The 23,288-nt window shown below is 43.9% G+C and overlaps 1 protein-coding gene across 1 annotated transcript in view; it reads right to left on the bottom strand.

Moving 5' to 3' along the window:
- Positions 1-19,953, bottom strand: part of DLG2 (discs large MAGUK scaffold protein 2) — a 526,395-nt gene extending 506,442 nt beyond the window's left edge. Inside the window, exon 1 of the mRNA XM_054975099.1 lies at positions 19,624-19,953. Within this exon, the coding sequence (XP_054831074.1) occupies positions 19,624-19,953 (330 nt within the window). The remainder of the gene's footprint in view (positions 1-19,623) is intronic.
- Between the last annotated feature and the right edge of the window lie 3,335 nt (positions 19,954-23,288).

Genomic DNA, 23,288 nt, shown 5'->3' with positions numbered 1-23,288 from the left:
TTCCGCAACAATCCGCCAGATGCCTCCCATTCTGGATCCCACCCAATACATAAATCACATATGTCCCCCTAGAAACTTATTTATGTTTTTATCCCACAGTTCCTTCAAAGACCTCACAGCAATGAACAATGTTCTCCTCTCCTCCTCTTTATTCACACAACAGCCTTGTGTAGCAGGCTAGGCAGAGAGAGAAAGAAAGAGAGATACTACTTCGAGGTCAATTAGCAAATTCCATGGCCGAGTTGGGATTTGATCCGAGGTCTCCGGGGCTTAGCCTGACCCTGTTACCACTACACCATGGTAGAACTATTTTTGTTAAGAGAAGGTTCTACCCTCAAGCCCTACCTCAGCAGACCCCTCCAATGAGGCAGGTCTCTCAGTCCCCTCCAAAGGATCCTGAGCTAGTACTTACACTACCCCCTGAGCCAGCAGGGCCCTCCCGCCAGGTGATCAAGGGATTCCGGTTGGGGGAAAGGGATCCCTCGATCCCAGCTTTCCCCCCCCCCACTCACTTGGCAGGTGGTGGGAAAGGTGTGGGGAATGGGCCCATGAACCCCACAGCGACCTCCCATGTGCTCCAATACACTTCCTTATCTCACCAGAAATGACATCATTCCTGGTGCACTAGGCTAACTGAAGTGGAAACCACAAATGAAGGCAACAAGCAAAAAAGTTAACTGCAGTACATTATATCAATGTGTGGGGGAAAAATAACAGTTATTTTATTTATTTTATACTGCAGTTATCTTTTTTGCTTGTTGCCTTCATTTGTGGTTTCCACTTCAGTTAGCTTCGTGTTCATATTGAAGGCGCCTCTTTTGTTCTTGGGTTTGGTTGTATCATTCCGGGTGCAACAAGGAAGTGAAGGCCCCCATGTGAGGCTAATTCAATATAATTAGCCCCTGCAGCCCCTCCCAGCCCCCGATTTGGGCTCTGGGGCACCTGGCAACCCTACGGTGATCCCAGCATGGATGCACCCATCACCACACCCACCACGGTCTCCTGAAGGACCCCAGGACCAGAGAAGGCAAAGGACAGAGGTCAGGACCAGGCACAGGAGTGCGTGGCAGTCGGAGGCCTCCTTCCTGCTGAGAACACACCACGAGAGACCACTAAATCATTACAGGATCTGGGACTCACAACTCCTCATGAATAGAGGAGCTGACTCAGCTTGTGGAAAGGACCCCACATGACCTGTAGAGGAACTCCCTACATAAGGCTGAAGCCAGTGTGGGATCACCTTGTCTACATTTTTGCTGGGTATCCTGCCAGCTTCTTGATCTCCTTGTTGCTGAGTCTTGGAACCTTGTGGCCAAACCCTTGAATGGCTCTTTGGATGACTCCCCTGGATTAGGTTACCTGACCCTGGACTTTGACGTTGGACTGTGACCCTGGCATCACTGCCGTTGGGGGCTGCGTTGTTGCCGGTGAACAGGCCATCGAGTGGCATACATTTTGTGCCCCCCAACTAACCTCATGATTGAGGCCAGCTGAGATTTAGTGTCCTTTGGTAAAACTCTGTCTGCGGCTGCAGAGTTGTCCACACAGTGCGAATGCATGGAAGAAGAGCCCGCATGCATGCCCCCTCCCCAGGATGTTTGGAAAGTGGCGGAGATGACCATGGGCACAGGGCATACCCTTCATGCATTTGCACCATGCAGATGGCTCAGTGATCACACAGAGGTGGGGCCAGCATGCTTATGCCATCTATCCCTCCCCAAGCACTGAGTCATTTCCACAGTAAAAAGTCCAGTAGCACCTTTAAGACTAACCAACTTTATTGAGGCATAAGCTTTAGAGAACCACCGTTCTCTTTGTCAGATGCATGTCCGATGCACATGATGAAGACAGCAGTGGTTCTCGAAAGCTTATGCCTCAATAAAGTTAGTTAGTCTTAAAGGTGCTACTGGACTTTTTACTATTTTGTAACTACAGACTAACACGGCTAACTCCTCTTGACCTCATTTCCACAGGGCTCCTATAAGGCAGTTTCATGTGTACTACCTAATTGGAAGTGCCAGGAACTGAACCTGGGGCCTTCTGCTCTATCAGAGAGCTGCAACCTCTCCCTTAGTGTAAAAGGGGCACTCTCAGACTGCTGTATTTCTAAGACACGTTAACATGAAAGGGCGAAATGGGTATCCAAAGACGAAGAGGAGATAAAAGCTTCTTCAAAGTAGAGTTGCGGTTTTGAGAGGGGAAACAATAGTGTTAATCAACTCTGAATAGATAGAAATCTGTACAGGATGGGAGGGGGGGAAACAGCTGATTCAGTTCCTCTTCGATCTGAATAGCCCTGCAGCTGTTTGATATTATCAGCTCTCGAAAAATTGATGGCAACGTGCTATTACTCAGAAACGTCAAATACAGAAGTAAGACCACTCGACTGATGGGCCTTTTAGGTCCATCCCAGAACTACAGTATTTCTGCATAGAGATACGCTATAGCAAGTTTGTGACTGTCACTTAGAATACTATATGTGCAGGATTTGAGTCCAGTGGCATCTTAGGGACCCACAACATTTACAGGGTATAAGCTTTCAAGAATCAAAGCTCCCTTCTTCAGATACAACTTGTATCTGAAGAAGGGAGGTTTGAGTCTCAAAAGCTTGTAGCTCAAATTTAGTTGTTGGCCTCTAAGGTGCCAATGGACTCAAATCCTGCTCTTCTACTGTGCTGCAACACAACTACCTACCTAATAAGATACTGTATAAATTCATACGTTATGGAGTACACTGGTTCGGCCTGGGATCTCTACACTGTGTCCTGGGTAACAGTCGCACACCAGTTTCAGATTCTCCTCAGTTCCTGCGTGTGTGGTACCCAGTTTGGATTTGGACTGTGGTATGCATGGACAAGGAGCTCCAGGTTTGTTTGTTTGTTCGTTCATTCATTCATTCGTTTGTTCGTTCATTCATATTATTTATAGTCTGCCTTTCTCGCTGAGACTCAAGGCCGATTAGGTCAATATGGTCAACGGCTGGAAACATTCCATAAACAATCCAATAGGGTAAGGATTGCAGAAAAACAGGCAGAGATCTGATACAGAGCTGAAAATGGTGCTGAAACAGAACACAAGCAAACCGACATGCCATATTACAAGATGTGGAAACTATTCAGTAGGAGCGTACTTACAGCAACAGACAGTATGCAGTAGTATAGTCAACAGTCCCTATCCCTTTCCAACTGATATCTCTGCACCATTTCCTTCCAGCACAGGCCTATTACCTGTATAAAAAAGCCATTGCAGAAAGCGAGGAGAGTGGGAGCTGTCCTAATCTCTTCCGGCAGGCCATTCCATAAGGTGGGAGCCACCACAGAGAAGGCACGTGTATGGGCAGCTGTTCATTTTGTCTTCCCCCCTTACAATTTTCTTGTCCTAAAGAGATATGTTGGGGGTGCTATTTGGTCCATGGGGGGCAGGATGTACAAGGGTACTTGTGGTGGTGAACATGGCATTGCGTTGTAGCAATTCACAGTGCAACTAGGAATACAACAAATCCACCCCACCCAATTGCTACCATAGCTGATACCCTAGTACCGTTATTGCACTGAAACTGAGGACTTGCCAATGCAGACTGATTCTGCACACGTTGGATAATGCACTTTCAATGCACTTTATCAATCGTTTGAGGTGGATTTTTTGTTCCGCACACAAAAAAATCCGTTCCAAATGATCTATAAAGAGGATCGGAAGTGCATTATCCAACGTGTGTGGAATCACTCGCAGAAAAACGAATTCCCTGTGGCTGTGCCTTCTTTCCAAAGGCATAGGAAAGTGCAGCTGCCCTACACAATTCTAAACTAGCATGAACAAAAGCAAAATGTGTAGTGCTTACAGAGTCAAACTAGAGCTCGGGACAGCTAGGATCAGATCCTCACTCAACCCTGAAGCTTACCGGATGACCTTTGGTTAGTCCCCACGTCAGCCTAACCTACCTCACAGAGCTGTTGTGAGATTCATTCAGGAGGAGGGGAGGTCAGCCAGTCAGCTTCATGGTTGAGCAGGGATTCAAACATTAGACTTGCTCAGTTCCTTGGAACTTCACGCACATGTATACGGACCTCGCAGTGGGAGAAGTGGGGTTTGTGCCCACTGGCTCCGCCCCTGAGCTTTGCACATTTAGCAAAATATATGAAATATGAAAATATATGAAAATATGTCTATTTGCATACATGCGCATGATTTTGTAGGGGCACTGTTAAGACATTCAGCAGAATATACAGAAGTCAGGGAATGGGCACAGAGGCTGTGATTCTCTCATGAGCATTCAATTTATGCATATTTGGAGGGTTCGATTCTGACAACATATCCACTAGTGGGGGAAAGTACTGTGAAGTCACAGCCAAGTTATGGCAACCCTGCAGGGTTTTCAAAGCCAGAAATATTCAGTGGTGGTTTGTCATTGATGGCAACCTTAGACTTCCTTGGTATGAATCCAAGTATGAATCAGGGCAGACCTTGCTTAGCTTCTGAAATCTCATAAAAGTGTGCTAGCTTGTGCCATCCAGGTCAGGGTAACACAGCCACTACAATTTTTTTTAAAAAAAGGAAGGAGAAGGTCATCAACACACCTCTCCAAACCCAAAGAAAAGAGCCAAGAAAAAAATGTATAAAGAAGAACAAATGGAACAATACAAAATGTGACACAAAATATTCACAAAGAATGTTAAAACACAACAAGACTCCACATAGCTTGCTTGTTTTGTACCTTCCTCAGATGGACGCAAAGAATTTTTCAATAAGAAAACACTCCATGAAAAGACAGCAAGCAGCCAAATCTCCTTCCAGTCCAAAATCTGCACAGAATCTCTATCTTAGGGCCAAAATATACAATACATGTTTTTAATACGTTGGGTCTGTGTTCCCTGGACCAAACCCACTTTCACTTTCAAACCCACTTTCCGCTCCAGGGAACATTGTTTTTAAAGCCGGCAGGAGCCTATTCGACTCAGGGCAGTGGTATGGGGGGAGGAGGGTATACCTGCTTTCCCTTACACCTTATCCTGGGGCAGAAAAAGCCCCAATGGGCTTCTCCCCCCAAACCTTTGGAGTTGCACATGCAGTATTCTGAGCATGTGCAACTCCAAAGTTATGCAAATAAATCCCCACTTGAGCTGCTTCAGCTCAGAGAAAAGGCACTGGGGGGAGTCAAATTGGCTCCTCCAGGTTTTAAAAGCAACATTTCCCGCTGCTACTGTGTGACTGAGGTAAAAGTGGGTTGGGTTTGGTGAACCCAGACCCAGCTGCTGTGACATAGTGGTTAAGTGACTGGGTTGTGAGTAGAGATGGGCACGAACAGAAGAAAAAAAATGAACATGATGTTCATTGTTCGTTGCCATCCACGAACAACCACGAACATGGCCCTGTTCACGAACATGTTCGTGGTTGGCTGTTCGTGGGGGCCAGCAAGCTCTCCTCCAGCCATCACCCAAGTCAAGATCAGTACTGCACCAGTCCCAGAAACCTGACCTGAGCAGGCACCAAGAAAGGTACCAGTAATAAATAATAGCTTGGCCCCAGAGCCTAGCAGCAGCCCTAAAATCTGAAGGGGTAGATCCCTATCCCACCACACACAAAGAAAATTCAAGCTCCAATGCACTCTCCCTGTCTCCCTATCAAAATGCCAACAGCAGCTGTCTCTCCCTCTCCACTGTCTGCAAAGACTAGCCAGAGCTGGGAGCCCCCCCCCCCATGGTCTTTGCTCTCTTGTAACAAATTTGGAGCTCCACACTCGGAAGACCTGCCTGTCAAGCTAAATTTGGCTTAGATTGGAGTTTCCAGGGCAACAGCAGGAGTTCAGACAGAGTACAGACAATCCCTGCCTATGTTGCCAAGGGAATTGATTACAGGTGCCAGACTGTCTGGCTTGACGAACAACAACGAACAGCAATGAATGCTTGCAACGGTCACCTGTTTGTTTAGAATGGGGCGTCACGAACACCTTGTTCACGAACAGCAGATTGGGCTGTTCATGGCTTTGTTTTGTTTGTATTGCTGTTTGTGCCCATCTTTAGTTGTGAGTCAGCACTCTGTTAGTTCAACCCCCATGACTGCCATGAGCTCAGCAGGTGGCCAGTTCTCTCAGCCCCAGCTCCCCAGCTGTATTGTATTGTGGGGATAACAACAAAACTGACTTTGTATTGTCAAAGGCTTTCACAGCCGGAGAACGATGGTTGTTGTGGGTTTTCCAGGCTGTATTGCCGTGGTCTTGGCATTGTAGTTCCTGACGTTTCGCCAGCAGCTGTGGCTGGCATCTTCAGAGGTGTAGCACCAAAAGACAGAGATCTCTCAGCCCGGAAAACCCACAACAACCAAAACTGACTTTGTTCACCACTCTGTGACACTAATTTGTCCAGAAGGGCAGTATATAAGCACAGTTATTATTATAGGAGCTGCTGTAGCATAATAGTTAAGTGGTTGGTATGTGAGTCAGCAGTCTGCTAGTTCGAATCCCAGTACTGTCATGAGTTCAGTGGTTGACCTCCTCTCAGCCCCAGCTGTATCAGGAGGGGGGAGGGATAATAACACTGTCTTTATTCACTGTTCTAAGCGAGGCACTACTCCGTCTAAAAGAGCAGTATATAAGCATACTATTATCATTATTATTGTTATTATATAAAATGTATTCGGACCCTGACCAAAGTATTTAAGAGAGCTGCAGATGGCGACTTCAGTATTCAAACCAACACAATGACTGAATGACTGGGATCCATTTTTCCCATGATCTAATTCCACAACCACTACTATAACACCCACACACTGTTTCTCACTGCAGTGTGTGACATACACCTGAGGAAGGTATGAAATGAGCAAGTTATCTGAAGTCTCCTTGAGTTTCAATATTCTTCACCAACAGGGGTCATTTCGTAGAAAAAGAGCTGGAGGAACTCATTAGCATAACTCATTCGCATATGCCATGCCTCTTGCCATCACAGGAAGTGTGTCATTAGTATAACTGATTTGCATATGCCACACCCCCTGACACCACTTATTCTGGCTGCTTTGGACCCAATCCTGGCCATTCAGGGCCGAAATTGGGACCAAAATGGCAAAAAGGGGCTGAAAATGGCTGAAAAGGGGCCCCAAATGGTCAAGATCAGGCGACTGATGAGCGGGAGAGTGATCCACCATCTGTCAGAGGCTCGATCCGGGCTGTTTCAGCCCCAATCCAGGCCAAAATGGGCCCAAAATGGCAGGGCCACCTGACATGTGACCTCTTTGGGAAACTGCCGGAACTGCGTTCCTGTGCGTTCCCCCTCGAAATGAGCCCTCATCAATATAGTGCCATTTGCTCTTTACAAAACATAGGTTGGATTCGACCACTGTCTCAGCTAGGGGGAAAGGGAGCACCAAACAATCTACAAAGGGGATCGTGGAACATGCATGGACAAAAGCCATGTGGAATGGGGACTATATCAAGGAGTGGAATGGGATTGAGATCAAAGGAAACAGCTGGTGGGATTCATCAATCATCAGATTTATATTTTCCTTGGTCCTTTTCTTTGGTATTATAACTACCGCACCACAAAAGCAACTTTATTATTTTTTTCAAACAGAAACTCTCCCCCCGTTGGGGAGAGGAGAGAGAGGGAGATCATGACAGGAAAGACATGCATGTTCAGAGGCTAGGCTAATGATCTGTCTGGATTTACTGTGCTGAGGGCTGAAATGCATATTGAGGCAAAAGAAACGAAGAGGCTAAGTTTCAGTGATGTATCCAACCTGACAGTGGAAATACTCTGAGTCAGAGAACAAAAAGACCCTGTGGGACATCGGATACTGCATGCAGAACGTGAGATAGTTCATCTGGAAGCCCTAGAACTCTGCAGATGTTAAGGCCTAATGGAAGAACCTCACGTCAAATCAGTTGCTATGCCAGGATTCCGTGAGTCTTTGTTTTCCGCTAGCAATGAGCGAAAGTCGCTAATTTCATTTCTTTTTATATCTGATTCATTTTCCACAACAGCTTCAGTTCTCAGCTTATCACTGCTGGTTAGGTAAATCTCTTTGTGTCATGCCCACATTTACTGACCCACTTGTCCATAGTTCTCTGAACATTTAACATATATATAATATACTTTTTGAGTAAAGGTTTTATTTAAAAAGAAAAGATGTGAGTAACGAAAGTGCATAGAAACTTATGCAAGCACTACATTTGTATTAGATTTAAACTAATACAAAAATATATTCAAAGTATATAGCAGCACAACTAAATTATATAATAGCTTTCTTCCCCTCTTCATAGTTGCTCATACCCAGACTTTAATGCCAAACTCTTCTGTATTTTATCTCTATAATATAATCGCCTTAATTTATCTTAGTTTTAACTTAAATAGCTAAAGAAATTTTTCCATTTTTTACAGAATTCCAGTATTGGTCTATTGTGCACATAGGAAGTTAATTTAGCCATTGATGCATATTCATATATCTTGTCTGTCCACTCAGGCATGTCAGAGCACAAATCTATTTTCCATTTTGCTGTATATAGTACTCCAGCAGCTGTCACCATATACCAGAAGAGATCTTCCTGTTCTTTCGTAACATTATTCAGTAAAAGATTTAATAGCATGCTTTTCAGATTCAGCTCAAACCTGAGACTGAGAGCCTTCTGCCTCTCTTGATGTATCTTTATCCAAACTCTTTGTGCTTCCTTGCATGTCCACCACACGTGAGAAAACATTTCCAACACTGTCCACCATAGTCCTTACTAATTCTCGCATTATCTTTGGGTGTAGTATACCATCTAAAGAACATTCTATACCAATTATCTCTTAAAATTTGGGAATCTGTAAATTTAATATCGTTGGTCCATAGATCTTTCCATTGATTCATGGAGATGGTTTCTCTGAAGTTTTTCATCCATTTTAACATACAGTTTTTAACTTGTTCCATTGCTGTGTGGTGTTGCAGTAGAATTTTGTATGTTTTTCCTAATAAATGCTTCAAGTCACCACTTACTAGCAATAAGAATTCTGTTTTTTCTCTTAATCTGCCACCTTCTTTGAGAGTTTGTTCTTTGAACTTGGATACTATTTGATGATACATCAACTATAGAACGAATTTCCCTTGAGCTTCGATTTCTTGCCCACTTTTCACATTAACTTGCTTATTTGTCATAAATTCACAGCTGAACTGATCAATTCTATTTCTAGTGGTGGCATTGCAATAAGCATTTATTTGGTGACATCAGTGGCGAGATTGGTGGGATCAATCTATTTCTGCATCAAAACCATATTTTAAGTAGTCCATCTCTTAGTATATGAACACTGCCTGGCTTTTGAATGAATTTTAATTATTTCTTAAGCCATAAATAATTATGAATACCACATATATATAATATACTTGAATGCATTTCCAATTATAGGCTATAATTTATATTGTTGCTCTGTTAAAGTGTTTGATCATGAGTAGAGATAGGCACGACCAGAAAAGAAAAACAACACGCAGTTCGTGGTTCGTCACATTTCACAAACCACGAACCATGAACTTTCACAAACCTGCCCCAGTTCATGAATCGGTTCATTTTGATTTGTGAAAATGTTACTTCTGGGCCAGCAAATCACCACTTTCGGGTCAGCAGAAGGTCCACAGGAAGTCCATCCCCTGTAGCCCAGGAAACTGATTGATTGGTGCCAGGCTCTCTGCAGTGATGAACTGAAAAACAAACCAAATGAACCAGCCTAAAGTTCGTGGCAGTTCGTCAGAAATGGGATCTCACGAACCACTGGTTCACAAACCACAAACCGGCCTGGTTCGTTATGAATTTTGGTTCGTATTTCGGTTCATACCCATCACTAATTATGAGTTGTCCAAGTACAAATCCCAAGTTACTTGCTTAATTATTTTTGATTATATATATATATATATATATATATATATATATAATTTTGATTATGAGTACAACATGCTTCTGTGCTCCTGTATACATAAAACATATGTATAAGGCTGATCTACAGAGACACAAATGATACTGAGAAATGTATGTTTTATGCGAGGGGATTGGTGCAAGAAAATAGAAAATAACAACAACATTTGACTTATATACTGCCATTGAGGGCAACTTAATGCTCACTCGAAGTGGTTTACAAAGTATGTCATTATTATCCTCACAACAATCACCCTATGAGGTGGGTGGGGCTGAGGGAGCTCTGAGAGAGCTGTGACTGACCCAAGGTCACCCAGCTGGCTTCAAGTGGAAGAGTGGGGATTCAAACCTGGTCCTCCAGATTAGAGTCCTGCTGCTCTTAACCACTACGCCAAACTGGCTCCAAATGATGCAAAAATCAGAAGTTCAGTTTGCAAAAGAAAAAACAAAACAGAAAGAGTCCAAAACAGCAAGAATGCGAAATTCGAAACCACTGCTGCTAGTTGTATCTATGATGCATTTCTGTTCCTTCCGCAGCATATTGGCTGTGCCAATGGCTTGTATGCCACAAGTGGGACACAGGAGCCAAGAGGACGGCACGGAACCCTTTTTGAAATTAAAAGGCATGCAAGACTCTGGTTTCACAGGAACCCTCTACTCAGGCTATCACATGCTGTTGCTGCTGCCCACCTCTAGTCATGAGCATGGACTCTACATGAGCAGGCTCCCTCCCAGTGATAGGGAACATTAGAAAAAGCAGTGTTCTTGATCACAGGGAGGGAAACCTATGCATGTACCTTTCTCCTACACGCCAGGGCTTTTTTTCTGGGAAAAAGAGGTGGTGGAACTCAGTGGGTTGCCAGCACAGGGAGCAACTCCTGGTGGGAGGTGATGCCCCTGGTACCACATGCGCACATGCAAAGTGCGCACACGCTCCTGGGACCATGCAATGATGTCACTTTGGGGCAGCTGGAACAAGGGGGGAGTTTTTAAAAGTTTAAATTGCCCTCGGTGAAAATGGTCACATGGCCGGTGACCCCGCCCCTGATCTCCAGACAGAGGGGAGTTTAGATTGCCCTCCACACTGTGGTGCGGAGGGCAATCTAAACTCCTCTCTGTCTGGAGATCAGGGGGCAGGGCCACCGGCCATGTGACCGTTTTCAAGAGGTGCCGAAACTCCATTCCACCGCGTTCCTGATGAAAAAAAGCCCTGCTACACACATAACCTCCATGCTCACAAGCTGGCGATCATATGGAGACGGCTAGCACATTTGCACACATTGGATTGGATCCAGCCATTGTGTTCATTGAAATCTCACCTAACCCCCTACTACATCTTGTATGGTTTTTGTACATCGAGGTCAGGGAGAGGCTGTGGCTCAGTGGAAAAGCCTCTGCTTGGCATGGAGAAGGTCCCAGATACAATCGCCAGCATCTCCATTTAAAAAGACCAGCCAGTAGGTGATGCCTGAGACCCTGGAGAGTCACTGCCAGTCTCAATACACAACGCTGACCTTGATGGACTGATGATTCAGTTTAAGGCAGCTTCATGTGTTCAAGGGGTCATGTGTATTCCAGGTCCCATGATCTCCAGTAGAGATGGGCACAATCCAAAAAAAAGTAATGATCCAGCTGATTGTGGATCGGCGCCGGCGACGATCCCTAATTAATGGTCCACACCGATCATCTCCCACTTCCGATCCATGGATCGTGGATCGTGGAGGCAAAAGCGGAGGGGTGCCCTGCTGTTCCCAGAGATACAGGAACAGTGGGTGATGCCAGTGGCATCTGTGTTTGTGTTTGGCCGTCAGAGCTGCCTATCAGGGTTTGCAGGGATGAGATTGGAGTGCCCATGGCTACAGAACACCCCCTTCCCCCTCCCTCGGGTGTCTTCTCCCAGATGGTGACTACTTTGCTGCTCCGTGGTTGGAAGGAAGCCCTGCTGATCAAGGCAAGCTGGGCTTCCATTCGTGTTTCCAGGGCAACAGAAGGAGGGCAAACACAGCTCAGGTATTCCCTTGGCTCCATTGCCAGGGGAATAGATTGCTGGCACCTGAGTGTCTGGCTTCCCGATCCGAGCACGATTGCCCCAATCAAGCCCCGATACAGCCCCCTCCCGACTGCTGCATCGTTGGCCATGGACGAGCACAATCTGCCGGGTCCCGATCACGCGAACGCCATTTATCGTGGGTTTTTTTTATCGTAATCTGGATCGTGCCCATCTCTAATCTCCAGCATAGCTCTTTTGGGTGATCAGTAGAGACCCATTCTTTGCTTTAAATCATCAGGAAAGCTGGTTGGAACCAGTCCGTTGATTTCAATGCACATGATATTCAGTACAGAGGGCTGATGTGATCCATGCAGACAATTCCCACCACTACCACCACCAATGAAATAAAAAGAAGCAAAACTCCTCTGTTTGAAATCTTGAACCACAGTCACTACAGGGGGGGGGGATCTCCAAAGGAGCTGAAGTCAACAGCAGACTGCCTATGTGACTTTAGCATCACTGGGTTGCATCCTCTCTCCTTGACAGCTTAATCTCCATGAAATTAACTGCATGCACCAGTAATACATTTATGAGTAAGCAGCCATCTACAGGAGCCAAAATTAATGTAGTTTATTAAGAAGGGGAGGGTGGAACAGAAATCACCGGGTCTTTGCACTATTACTGCCTAATGCGTTCTTTTTAAAAAGACATGGATGCATCGAGCAGTTTGTGCAGAAGTACCTTCATGATCTCGGTAAACATGACTCTAATGGCCATTTCTCAGCTGCCGCTGCTGTCTTAAGCAATTATGTATCATGCATGGATGCAAGCAACATGATACTAAAAACAAAATTAAAAGAACGTAAGAAAATTATAAGAACATAAGAGCTGTGCTACATCTGGCATGAGCGCCTTGTCCATCCACCGCTCCTTGCTCTGAGCATAAAGAACAGGGTGAGTAAAGAAAGAATGGGGGGGCGGGGAGAGAAATATGGGTCAGGAAATTGCACAGAAGGTATTTTAGCATTCCAATCTATAATGTATTGCTAGAGCTAATTGTGTCTTCTGTGCACTACTACAGTGTATTAATTCTGCACTCCAGTGGATTAGAAAGTTACAGGAGTGGTCTTGAACCCAAAGTTCAGGAGCATCAGTCAGGTTACTGAGCCCCAAGTGGTGGGTCATAAGGATACAGCCATTTCTCCTCTTTCTTTTTGGAAGGCTCTGTGATGATCATGCATACATCATGTATCTGATGAAGTAGGCTCTAATACACAAAAGCAAACACCGCAATAAATCTGTTCAAGGTATTGGTCATCACATATAAAGCTCTTCATGGCCTTGGCTCGGCATATTTACAGGACTGCCTCCCTCCCTATGTCCCTGCATGGCAGCTTTGCTCATCTGAACAGGGACTCCTGAAGGTGCCACCCACCACATGGGTGAAATCAACAGCAGCCCGTACACGGGTTTTCTCTGTGGTGGCCCCTACCCTATGGAACAGCTGGCCCGAGGAGGTCAGGAGAGCCCCCACTCTCCTAGCTTTCTACATACGATGCAAAACCGAATTATTCAAAAAGTTTTTTGTATTGTAGGGAGGGTCTTCTCAGATCCTTCACTAATGAGTTAAAGTCCACAGACTTCATCTATGAAAGCTCATATCCTACCACAAATTTTGTTCGTCTTATAGGTGCTACTGGACTGTTGCTCTTTTCTACTGCTACAAACAGGCTAACATGGCTACCCGTTTTACAATTAAACAGAATTTGCACTGATATCTTCCATTTTCTGAGTCTCCACACACAGTCCATTACTTTGTGCATGACTTCCCAGCTAAATGTATTCTGAGGCATAGAAATAAGCTGCAGAGTAGCATCAATAACCTCTCTCTTCCATCACTGAGCAATTCAAGCATTGAGGATACAGCTAAGAAGCAGGAGCTGGCTTGGCTTTCCCAGTCCTAATGGATGTAAAGCGAGGGCACAGGGCGCCAGCGATAAGGAACATTACTCAAATGAAACCATGGTGCCATCCTGGCCTGGAATCTTTGAAAGGCTTAAATGTTCATAGGTTTAACACGGAACAATTGGCACAACATCAAAACAAATCAACTTTCATATTTCTCCTTTAACAAAAAGCCCCTGTACATCTCAAAAAACTTTTATCATCTTAAAACTTTTTTTATCATCTCACCAATAACTGCCGTATTTCTCCAGCAGTGAAAGCACAACTACTAAATTTCATCCATAATCAAGTAGAAACCATAAAAGGCATTCCAAAAGAAAACAAAAGTTCGGTAAGGCTGCTTTCTCAGAGAATTTTCACATACCCCTACTTGCAAACCACAGATTATTAATACAGATTATTCATGAAGTTGCGTTCACAGATTGTGGATTCCCATTGGCTTCCTCCTCAGCCACAGGCACATTAATCCTGTATAAACATCATGTATGCTACATGTGAGTGTACACTGCAAACACATAGTTTGCAATTTCAGCAGTCCCACCAATGCTTATTCCTCTCTTATGGCCACAGTACCTATTCATGTACAAAGCCCAGTACCTAGGACATTACCTCTATGATAAATTATGCTTTTAATTGTGGGATGAAAACTGTACAGACTGCATTCACACAAATCCTTTTCAGACATTACAATCATGTGTACCAACCAGGCATAACAGGACTGCACTTGATCAACAATCTTTTTGAGACATGTATTCACCACGATGTGCGAACAGGGGCAGTGCATATTTATCATACATGTACACCTTTGGTATACAGGAACCAGCCAGTGGATTTTTCAAGAATTCATGTTCACATGAAGCAAGGCTCTACATAACAACATGATGACAACATATATTGGGACGATCACAGGTAGCGTGAACTCTTGTTGAGTTTGATTGGTGTGCTCCCAGTATGTGTGACTGTAACATCTGAAAGGGACCCATGTACATGCAGTTTACACACTATTCTCTAGTGCTAGTCTTCATGCAGGGACGAATTCGCCAGGTAACATTTAAGTAAACTGCTACCCCTCAGCTATCTATTCCTAATGTGTGGCTAGTAATGGAAGCCTACCTAGCAGAGTCCTTGGGAAGATTACTTTTATTATTCTGAGCATTTTTTTGAGAAACAGTAAGCAAGCCAACATACAATAACCAATGATGAAAGGAGAAAACTTTCAAATTTGCAAGTCTACTAATAAATTATGGTATTAGCAAATTATATATCCAACCAAAGCATGTAATTACAGCACTGGACAGCAACTCGATCTTAGCTAGAAATATTACTGATTGTGCACATGAGGCATATAGGAAAAAATAAGCAATATAAAGTGTAATTTTTTGCATGTTTGACAGTGACCTGGGAGACCCAGGTTTGAATCCTCAGTCTGCCAGGAAAACTCTGAGCGACTTTGGGCTAGTAACTCTCAGCTTAACTACCTTACAGGATTGTTGTTGTAAGGTTAAAATAGAAGAAAAGCTACCTGTTCTAAGCCACTTTGTGTTCCCAATGGGGAGAAAAGTACAAATAAAGAAAGAAAATACCTAAATCAAGATGTATTATTTTTATTTCATAATACAAGTGTTTTCTCCCGCGTATATTAAAATACAGTATAACATTAACGCTCTGTATCACCACCCATCTACTTCCGCTTGACTTACGGCTCAATCATTTGGTTTTATCTACAGCTTCAGTGCAAAGATGCTTTGGAGGGCTAATATGCTCAGTTTAAGAGGAAAGGAAGCTACTACATAGAAAAGGTCGGATCCTCGGACTCCCTTCTTCTAATTCAGGAATCGTGTTCTAGAAAAAAAAGATCCACACATTCAGAGAGGAAACTTCCTCCATTAGGATCCAATACAAAAGCAGAAGAATTGGTTTTAGTTTAACGTCAAGCATTATGGATCTCAAAGTTCACCGTGGAAGTAATGAAATTTCTGGGGAGCAGTTAGGAGGGAACAAGGCAGAAATCTTATCAAAAGCTTATTGCACACCCACTGAATATTTACCTAAAAACAAACCCACATCTAGTTCTTTCTTAAAAGCCGTCTGAACTAGAAGAAAAGCAAATTCTCTGCCATACTTATTCTGTTGTGACTTCACCCATGGGACTACTTACACAGAATGACTCCTATTCAAATTCCCATTTATTTTGTGGGAGTTGCAAGGGTTAAATAGTGGCTGATTCCGCAGACGTTGGATAATGCACTTCCAATCCTCTTTATAGATCATTTGGAATGGATTTTTTCGTGAGCGGAACAAAAAATCCACCTCAAACGATTGATAAAGTGCATTGAAAGTGCATTATCCAACGTGTGCAGAATCAGCCACAGTCTGCTAACCAGGGCTTTTTTTCTGGGAAAAGTTCTGAGTTCTGGTGGAACTCAGTGGGTTGCCCTCAGAGAAAATGGTCACATGGCTGGTGGCCCCGCCCCCTGATCTCCAGACAGAGGGGAGTTGAGATTGCCCTCTGCGCGGCACTGAGGGCAATCTCAACTCCCCTCTGTCTGGAGATCAGGGGGTGGGGCCACCAGCCATGTGACCATTTTCAAGAGGTTCCGGAACTCCATTCCACTGCGTTCCCCCTGAAAAAAAGCCCTGCTGCTCTCTCACAAAGGAGAAGGAAAATCTCTCTTACACCACATTTCTATTCCACCCTTCTTCCTAGTGGCTCAGGACATTGTACAAAGTCCTCCATCCTCGCTCATAGTCTCACAACAACCCTGTGAGGTAGATCAGAGCAACAAAGAATGGCTGGTCCAAGGTCTCCCAGCAAGCTCCATGGTGGATCGGAAATCTGAGCCTGGGTCTCCCAGCAGCTAGTCAAACCACAGTGCTACAAGTTGCTAACTTCTTCACCTGCACAGTTTCTACAACAGGTCCTTGACTGTTGACAAGAAGCACAAAAATGGTGGTTTCCACTGCTGAATTTGCCATTTGTTACTGTACACAGCACTATTTAAGTAGAATTCACCTTTAAATGTGGAGGAGCTGAAGTGACAACATGGTTTGTGTGGGCAAACTTATGCCTGGAAGCGTGTGGGAGTGGGTAAGGGAGAAAAACCTGAAAGGTAGGGGAAGAGAGCCATTTCTCTGATCTAAATCCTTCTCCTTGCTCCCCAAAGCAGCTTTTCCTCAGAGTGTCCCTATACGAGACATCTGACATGTGAAGAATATGTGTTGGGAGATGCAATGTTAGCCGGGAAGTGTAGTTTAAAACACAAAGACTGTGGTAGGGCAAAGGCTTTGCTATATGCTGGAGCTGTGTGAAGGAAATGTGAAATGCCAGAAGGGAAACTTCAGCCTATTATTATCACTCCAGGTCCAAGCTCACCTCTGGAAGGCAGCTCCAGCCCATTTCCATTCCTTGCTGCCCTCTGGTTGTGATCCCACACAGTTTTAGACTGGAGAGGTGAAATTGACAGAGCCATCAGGGAGGCGAAGATGAAATTAACAAACCCTCTGAGGAGCGATCTCCGCTGGCTCTGTCTTTTTAAACTATGCTTCTTAGCTAATATTGTGTCTTCCTACGTATGATGAACAACACACTGAGGGGTCTTCTGCCAAGAGACTCTCAGAAAAACAGGACACAATGAACCATATAGTCTCACATACTGCCTCACACCGTGGCCAATTTGTTGCCCTGCAGGGCCAAAGAAAAGGGTGCAGAGGCCGAGGCCTTCCCCTGACTTGCATTCTGACCCTGGAATTCAGAGATTTGTTGCCTTTGACTGTCGAGGTTCCCTTTAATCACTATAGCTAGTGGTCCTCGATGGACCTCTCCGCCACAAATCTGTCCAATTCCCTCTTCAAAACCTCTAAGCTCCACACTATATCATCCCGTACTGAATCCCACAACTGAATTAATCACTGAGAAAAGATTTCCTTTTGTCTGTCCCGAGCCTATTGTCCATCAACTTCATTGGGTGCCCTGGTATTGTGGGAGAGGGAGAAAAAGTTCTCTCTGTCCACATTCGGCATTTGTACGCTAAACAAATAAGTAAATACATACATGGGGGGGGGGCTTCTTGGTGTTTTGGCTAGAGGATGTTCCACCATTATTAAACCTTATTTATATTCCACCAATGGAAAATTCCTTACACCTATTATCACTTTTTTCCTCCTCGACTGAAAGCAAGCGGCAACAAGGGAAGCTCAGTAGGTGACTAAATAAAGATATGATTGCTGCAAACATTTCACTCATAATTTAAGGGGGGGCATGGTTAGGAGTGAAATAGGAATCATTATTTTCCATGGCCTGGCTTGCCAAATAAGAATTACCTTATGAAACTCTTGTAATCACACCACTGTGATTTGGCCAGATCGAAGAAATCTGCCACCTGGAAATATTGGTGAAATTCTCGTTCAAGGTGCTTTTTCAAAAGTGTCTAAAGTTTTTCTCCATAAAAGTTTTTAAATCATGAATGTCTACAGAAAGGGATTAACCTTTGTGGGGTGTCACCTATTATGCTCTACCTGGATGATGTCACGCAAATAATGAATAAAACTAGTCTTAAACAGTCCATTATAACAAAATGTTATCTTTCAAGACAGAGTCTCTCCTTTTCAGAAAGCCAAACAACTATAATTTTTCTAGAAAATTTCAGAAAGCTGGAACCAACAGTGTCTTCAAAAAAATCAAGAATATGATACCGATTAGTAAAAAATCAATTTTAACTTTAATTTTAACTACATGCTTTTTTCCAGTTCCTCTACAAAAGGGTATATGCAGCATATACTCAAAATGAGAGAATTATTTTGCTAAAAGGATCAAGTTCGTGGCACTACACAGTCTAACCTGAATCCTTGGTACACCAATATGTTTTATCGCATTACTAGCCAGTGGAAAAAAATCATAAAAATCCTTAGTATCACAGGAAAAATATCATCTGAAAGGATCCTTCTCATATATTATAGCATCATACAGTGAACCATAACTCATTATTATTATTATTATTATTTTCAATCTTAAGTTTTCAACATCTCTCCCATACATTTAACTAAATGAAATTGACCCCAAATATGATTTTAGAGGATATGTATCCAGGAGCTTTTGACTATGATTAAAATGACTGATAGAGAAAGGTGAGCATCAAAATGTGATATGTGGGAATTAGGAATCTTTTTACAATTGTTACCAAAGGACCGTTATTATGATATTAGGTTTGTGGTGCTGGGCTATCCTAAGTGCAATTATTCTGATCATAATTGATTCCAAGGAACTATGCACAGTTTACAGATCGAAACTTCAAACCAAATGTAGATAGTATGTTTCATGTTTTATAAATACACACATACACTATACACATACACACAAATCAGGGAGACGGAGACCGAAGCTGTATGATACAGCTATGTGATTTTGCAGAAGGTATTCAAGGAATTCTATCTTTCCATCCATTTTTAGAACCCTTTTTTATCCAGTTAGATTTTTAAAAAGAGGATGAAAAGAAATCACGCACAATTCTTCACCCAGCAGCAAACACAATGAAGCCACCACACCCCTTATCTCTTTCAGCACTCTGTAACAAGATTCTAAATGGCACACATTGAAAGGAGAGGGGGAAATATTTAACACCGTTAGGAAGTTTCCGATCTGTTAGGAAAAGACAGCACACTTTGCCTAGAAAAGCATTACTTTACAACAATCGCACACTTATTTGGAAAAGGAAAAGAAAAGTTTTACAATACCATCAGGTAATAACTAACTTTTTGCCTTTTGGACTCCATCAGTTCTGGGCAACTTAGAGAAGAGTCTCACCTGTCCTGGATGGTACCACCTGTGGGGGTAGGTGCAGTCCGACCAACATTCCCCTGTGGCCGCCTTTGCCTTTAAGGTTTTGGGGGGACTTTTCTGCCCTCTGTCCCACGCAGCACTACTCTTAGTCTTCTTGGGTTGGCTCAGAGTTGGACCTCGGGGTCCCAAAGCAGAAGCTGGCAATGCCTGAAGATTATGACAGCACCCCTGAGAGCTCTGCTGCCAACCACACGCACAGTGGCTATCCCTGGGTAGCATAGGCATACCTCTGGCAGACTCAATCCCATCGGACCCCCTGCAGCAGCTGTGCTGTCGAGGGAGATAGGCAGTCATCTCGCACAGTTGTCTAGTTCCTTCCCCCCCTTGCGATCTCCCCCTCTCTCCTCTTCTCAGCAGATGCAAAGTCCTGTTCTGTAGCCCCTTCAAGTACCTTTGACAGCTGCTATAAGCGGTGCATCGTGGGAGCCAGGAAGCGTGGAGCTGCACAGCATCATCTGCTGGCTAGTAGCTCTCTGTCAATAGATGACTCAACTCGCAGAGCAACTTGACAGCATCCCTGCTCCAGGCAGAAGCAATCAATGCTCTACACAGCTGGGTTTACAAGGCTGAACTACAAAACCTCCCCTTGTTAGATGGGGAGGGGGGAATCACAGGCGGTATGGAGGGGTGGGAATAGCCATGCAATTTTTTACTCCAATTTTGCCTCCTTCAATCCACAAAACAGAAGCATGCATTTGCGAAAACGAAATCTCGGCAACGAAACTCTTTCCCTCTGGGACCAACTCAGCTAGCCTAAGATAAACTAATAAACACGGGAGTCATCGAGAAACATCTCCCCACCTCCACCTTTCTCTTGGAAGGAGTTAGCAGTGCATTTTTCTGCTTGGCAAACACTGAATGTGTGCTCAGAAACACACATACTGTTTGACGAACTCTCGTTTCCAAATGGAAAGAGCACAGTCTATACATTTCGTAACTGGGGCTCAGTCATGGATGGAAAACAAATTTTCACAAGGGAAATGTGCTTCTCAGCACTGACAGAGTGATTTCACATCATTGAGCAACACCACGTGTGTGCCACGAGAGTGCAGTGCTCCCAGACCAAGTATGTGGTTTGCTAACATGCATGGACTTTAGTTCTTCTTGTTTCAGTGAGGCAAACTTTGATACACAGACTTTTGCCTGGAGTTAGAAGAGTCGCTGGGTCAAAATGCCGCAACAGGCTGCTAGTATGTATAAACTACAGGGATCAAATCTCACCAGTTTTAGAAACTCTCCACTAGCTGCCTGTCCACTTCTGAGTAAAATTCAGAGTGTTCATTATTGGCTGTTTCTGCACATTCTTATAGGGACGGCCCACTCACAGAACGCTGGTGGCTTTCCCCCAGGATTGTAGACATCTCTGTTTGCAAAATATTTGCAGGCTGCTTGTTTTCCATTTTTTTGGCACCCTTTTTTGGAACCACACTTTCCCACGGTCCCAGAAAAGGTGCCGAAAAAACAGAAACCAAACAGCCCACAACCGTTTTGCAAATGGAGATATCTGCGCTCCTCGGGAAAAGCAGCCAGTGTTCCATAAGTGGGCTGTCCCTATAAGGAAGTGCAGAAATGGCCATTATCTGTAAAGTTCAACATAACCTGGGACCCCTGTACTTGAAGGATCACCTTCATGCATTTGATGGGAGAGGAAGGTTGTGCTCACAATGGGAGAGGAAGGTTGTGTTACCTGTCTGGTGCTCTAGGCCCATGCAAGCTATCAAGATAAAGCAGATTAACCGTGCAATCCTAAACAGAGTTACACCAGTCTAAGCCCACTGATTTCAATGGGCTTAGACTAGTGTAACTCTGCTTAGGATTGCACTGTAAATGTTGAATAGCATGCATTAAAGCTCTTGGAGCCAATATAATTTTAGTAGTAAAAATCTGAGTGATCACTTTACGTCATTGCTACCAGGCCATGTGGATTTCAAGGAAAGACATTGTATAAATATAATTAGGTTCAGAAAATGGAAAGAATGGATGACTCAGTTCCCCATAAAAATTTGCATTCTTCAGGACCAGTGCATGCATTTTGCATCCAGGATAGAGATTTGTTTTTCTTCTAAAATCTTATCGAGGCCACTTGTATTGCTGACATTGGCTAGCTGGGCATGGACGCTGAAGAGATCTGACTAGATGGACTCCGGAAGAATTAGGCCTGGTTTGATGTGGATGAGCCACCGCATGCTTGGTTGGTAATGACTCCCGAAGGCAGAGTTATAATTAGCATGGGGGTGGGGGACAAGACAACTCAATTCCAAGAAGCAGTTTAATGCTTGGATATAAGCACAAATTTAGTCCCAACGACGCTAAGGAGCTGAAATGGCATTCAACTGAGGCAACGTTCCTCTCTGAGAGTGCATTATCAGAGGTCAGATGGGGAGGCAATCTGAGAAAAAGGTTTTCTTCCCTATTGCAGAAATCACTGCAAGCCAGAATTGCTCCCTTTTGACTTTCTGTTGACAGGTATCAGAAAGTTGTACTTATTGAGAGACAACATGGGCCATTTCACATGTCCTTAAAGGGACGGCCCACTTAACTGAACGCTGGCGACTTTTCTCCTTCACTCTACACATCTCCGATTTCACAGCAGTAGCAGGCTGTTTGGCTTCCATTTTTTTTGTTTGCCTTTTCAGCAACGCAGGAAAGTTTGGGAAATTGTGTTCTCTGAAAAAGCATCAAAAACGTGGAAGCCAAACAACCTGCTGCCACTTTGAAATCAGAGCCATGGGGATTGAAGGAGAAAAAATGCCAGTGTTCATAGAGTGGACTGTCCCTTTAAGGATGTGTGGAAATGGCCATTGTGTAGTGGTTAGAGTGTTAGACTAGGAAATGCGAGACCCAGGTTGAAATTCCCACTCTGCCATGGAAGTTTTCTGGGTGATCTTGGGACAGTCAATCTCTCTCAGCCTGATCTACCTCAGAGGGTTACTGTTGTAAAGATAAAATGGAGGGTGGAGGGGGATATCAACCACTTCACGCCCTCACATTGGAGAGAAAAGCAGGGTATTACTTGATAAATAATCAAATAATAAGATTTCAGATGGTCAGTGAGAATTGTTACATGTGAGGGAGTAACCTGTATTACTGACATGATTTTTATTACATTTTAACCCTTTCCTTCATTTTAGGACTCCTAGCACTCATAGGGTGGAAATACACGTTACTAAATACATAATGAATCTAAAGTGAATCTATGAATCTATGAAATCTATGAATCTAAAGTGAATCTCATTCCACGTGTCTCCTCTCCAAATTTCCATGCAATCACCCGCACAGGCACACTTCAGTTTGCTACGCATGAATACATTCATGCGTTTGAGATCAGTTCCTCCTCAACTGCTAAAAGTTTCCCAGTTTCTGCCACCACCATTCATTGAAATGCAGTTCTTGAGACTTTCTCACACCTTAAAGAAATGCAAATTGGCAAGCCAAAGGAGCCTACAGTACTTGTTCTCGCAGGGAAAACAGACTCACTTGCAGATGTAATCACACAAAGGGAGCTCCTGTGAAAGCAGCATTCACGTGCCACGGGCAAGAACAGCCTGCATGTGAATTGGGGTCCACACAAAAAACTGAGCATCCCCAGGTAATCCCCAACATGTATTTCCTTTCATATTATTGTTTCT

This window comes from Eublepharis macularius, chromosome 3 (genome assembly GCF_028583425.1).
Source record: "Eublepharis macularius isolate TG4126 chromosome 3, MPM_Emac_v1.0, whole genome shotgun sequence".
Taxonomy (NCBI): Eukaryota; Metazoa; Chordata; class Lepidosauria; order Squamata; family Eublepharidae; genus Eublepharis; species Eublepharis macularius.
This window is presented reverse-complemented; position numbering and strand designations above follow the sequence as displayed.